Source organism: Sarcophilus harrisii, chromosome 6 (assembly GCF_902635505.1).
Source record: "Sarcophilus harrisii chromosome 6, mSarHar1.11, whole genome shotgun sequence".
Classification (NCBI taxonomy): domain Eukaryota; kingdom Metazoa; phylum Chordata; class Mammalia; order Dasyuromorphia; family Dasyuridae; genus Sarcophilus; species Sarcophilus harrisii.
The window spans coordinates 254,513,965-254,516,548 of NC_045431.1; the positions used below are offsets into that span (position 1 = coordinate 254,513,965).

At 36.5% G+C, this 2,584-nt stretch overlaps 1 protein-coding gene across 1 annotated transcript; it reads left to right on the top strand.

Annotated features, from left to right (window-relative positions):
• Nucleotides 1-347: 347 nt before the first annotated feature.
• LOC100930911 (vomeronasal type-1 receptor 4-like) lies at nt 348-1,281 on the top strand. The gene has a single exon (XM_031943713.1). The coding sequence runs from the start codon at nt 382-384 to the stop codon at nt 1,279-1,281; it is 900 nt and encodes a 299-aa protein (XP_031799573.1). The 5' UTR covers nt 348-381.
• Nucleotides 1,282-2,584: the final 1,303 nt, after the last annotated feature.

A 2,584-nucleotide genomic window follows, 5' to 3' on the forward strand; every position in this document is an offset into this window, starting at 1 on the left:
TGGATCCATTTGGTCCCAGTATATCTCTCCATTTAATAAACTATTAAATTGGTCTTTAATCTCTGTCTTGCTCAGTTTGTCCAGCATTACAGTGTGAGAGACTGCATTTGAACATGGATCTTGTTGACACTATAATAAATACTGTATTGGAGAGATCTTCAGGTATATGGAAAGATGGGATGATAGAATATTTTCAACTAAGAATAAAATTTTGAATTTAAATAATAAATCAGTAGAAATTGAGAAACTTTGTTGTTCCTCATGATAGTTGAAATCATAGAATTTCAGTGGGAAAATCATAGTATGTAACAAGCATATTTTCATGTTTTTATCCATAGGGCTCCTTGAGTTTGACAGCAAATCATCTTCATGAGGTAAAGAATGCTGACCTTGGAAGAAATTCTGGGGATAGTATACCTGCAACTCACTGGAATTGGATACCTGGGAAACTTAACTCTCCTCATCCTAAATAGCTTTAATTTCCTGACTGCTCATAAAGTAAGACCAAAAAATGTAATTATCATCCACTTAGCCTTTTCTAATGCCATGGTACTTCTCTTTAGGGGAATACCTACCATAACAAGGCTTTGGAAGGTAAAATGTGTCCTGGACAGAGCCGGGATTAAAATCATAACATATATGCAGGCAGTAACCCGGGGTCTCTCCTTAAACAGCACCTGCCTCTTGAGTATCTTCCAGGCCATTACTATTAGTCCCAACAACTCCATATGGGCACAGGTGAAATTTAAAGCACCAAAGTGCATTATTCCATGCATTGTTCTATGCTGGATCTTTAATATACTATTAGATATGCTTGTATTTCTATATCGGGATGGTCCAAAGAACAGCACTGTCAGTAAATATGGATGCAGCACTGGGTATAGAGCTCTAGACATGTATAATAATAATTATATAAAATTAAAAATCCTAACATGTGTCCACGATACCTTCTTTGTATGCCTCATGATGTCTTCTAGTGTCCATATGGTTATAATGCTATACAGACACAAGAGGAATGTCAATCATATACATAGTAATAGCACCTCCACAAAAGTATCCCCTGAAACTAGGGCAACCCAAGCTATCCTACTTCTAGTGGCCACCTTTGTTTTGTTTAATATATTCAGTCCCATTTTTATTCTGTGTATGTCCTATTTTAAATTCACAAACACTTGGATGATACATACATCAGCCCTTCTCTCTCTTTGTTATCCAACAGTCAGCCCTTTCATTTTGATCAGCATTAGTAACCAGATCCCCAGTTTTTGTGCTCACGGATAATTTGAAAAACTACTCAATCTCCCTTACCCTGTAATGCTGATCCACATAGAAGACCTACTGACAATTCTTGCAAAGTGGCAGAGCAGGTCATAAAATTCAAAACTCTCCAGATTTCATCCACAGCATCTCAGATAAAAGCACTATTTGGGAAAAACAATGGTTCTCTTAGGACAATTGCAGTATATCTGAAAAAAGATACCAGAATATCTCCAGGATAAAAAACTTAGGGAAATGAGAGGGGACAGTTCTGAAATCCTACTCAGAACAGGAATGACATAAAGAGGGAACAATACATTTATATGTTGGAGGATACAAAATATTCTAAATTTGAAAGAAATAAAGATAAGGAATAGGATGGAAGATATATAGAGAAGGGTGTGCAGATTAGCAGGAATAGGATAAAATGTGTAGATTGTGGGGGAGGGAGGGTTGTTTGTTTTAGTAAAATTAGTTATTTTAAGCATATTGCTTTATGAATCATGTTGGGAGAAAAATAACAGATATCAGTATTAGCCCCTCCAAAAAGATATCCTCTGAAATTAAGGCAAACCAAGCTATCCTTCTTCTACTGGCCATCTTTGTTTTGCTTAATGTATTTGTTCCATTTTTATTCTGTATATTTTTTACATTAAATCCACAGGCCTTTGGATGATTTATTAATATATACTTCAGCTCATCTCTCTTTGTCATCTAAAAGCCAGCCTTTTTATTCTGATCTGCATTAGTAACCAGATCCTTAGTTCTTGTGCTTTTTTAAGTTTCTAAATCTCCCTTATTATGTAATGCACATCTATATAGAATATGTACAGAGGATTCTGGGAAGATGGCAGAATAGCTCAAAAAATTCCAGGTTTTTCTGACTTCTTCCACAAACCAGCTTCAGTAGCATCTCAAGGGGAACATGGAAGGAAAAAATACCAGACAAGATAGGGGGCAGAAGAGTGGTCCTCCTGACAACTGGAGCACATCTGATAAATAAAAGATATCTAGGCTCCAGGCTAGAGGAATTAGATGGTGGAACAGGACTGGTAGTACTGGAATTCTATTCACAGGAAGAATGCATTAGAGGAAACAAAATATATCCAGAAGAGTACAAAAAGTATTTAAATTTAGAAAGAAATAAGAGCATGGAAGTGGACTAGAGAGGTTGGAGGGGAGAAGGCCATAGAAGGATAACTAGATTAACAGGAATGGGATAGAGTATATAGATTAATGGGAATGTGATAAAGAGGGAAGGAAAGAGTGAGGGAAAGAGGAAAAGAAGTGATAGGGGGAGGGAGGGTGTTGTTTAAGTAATAACAGG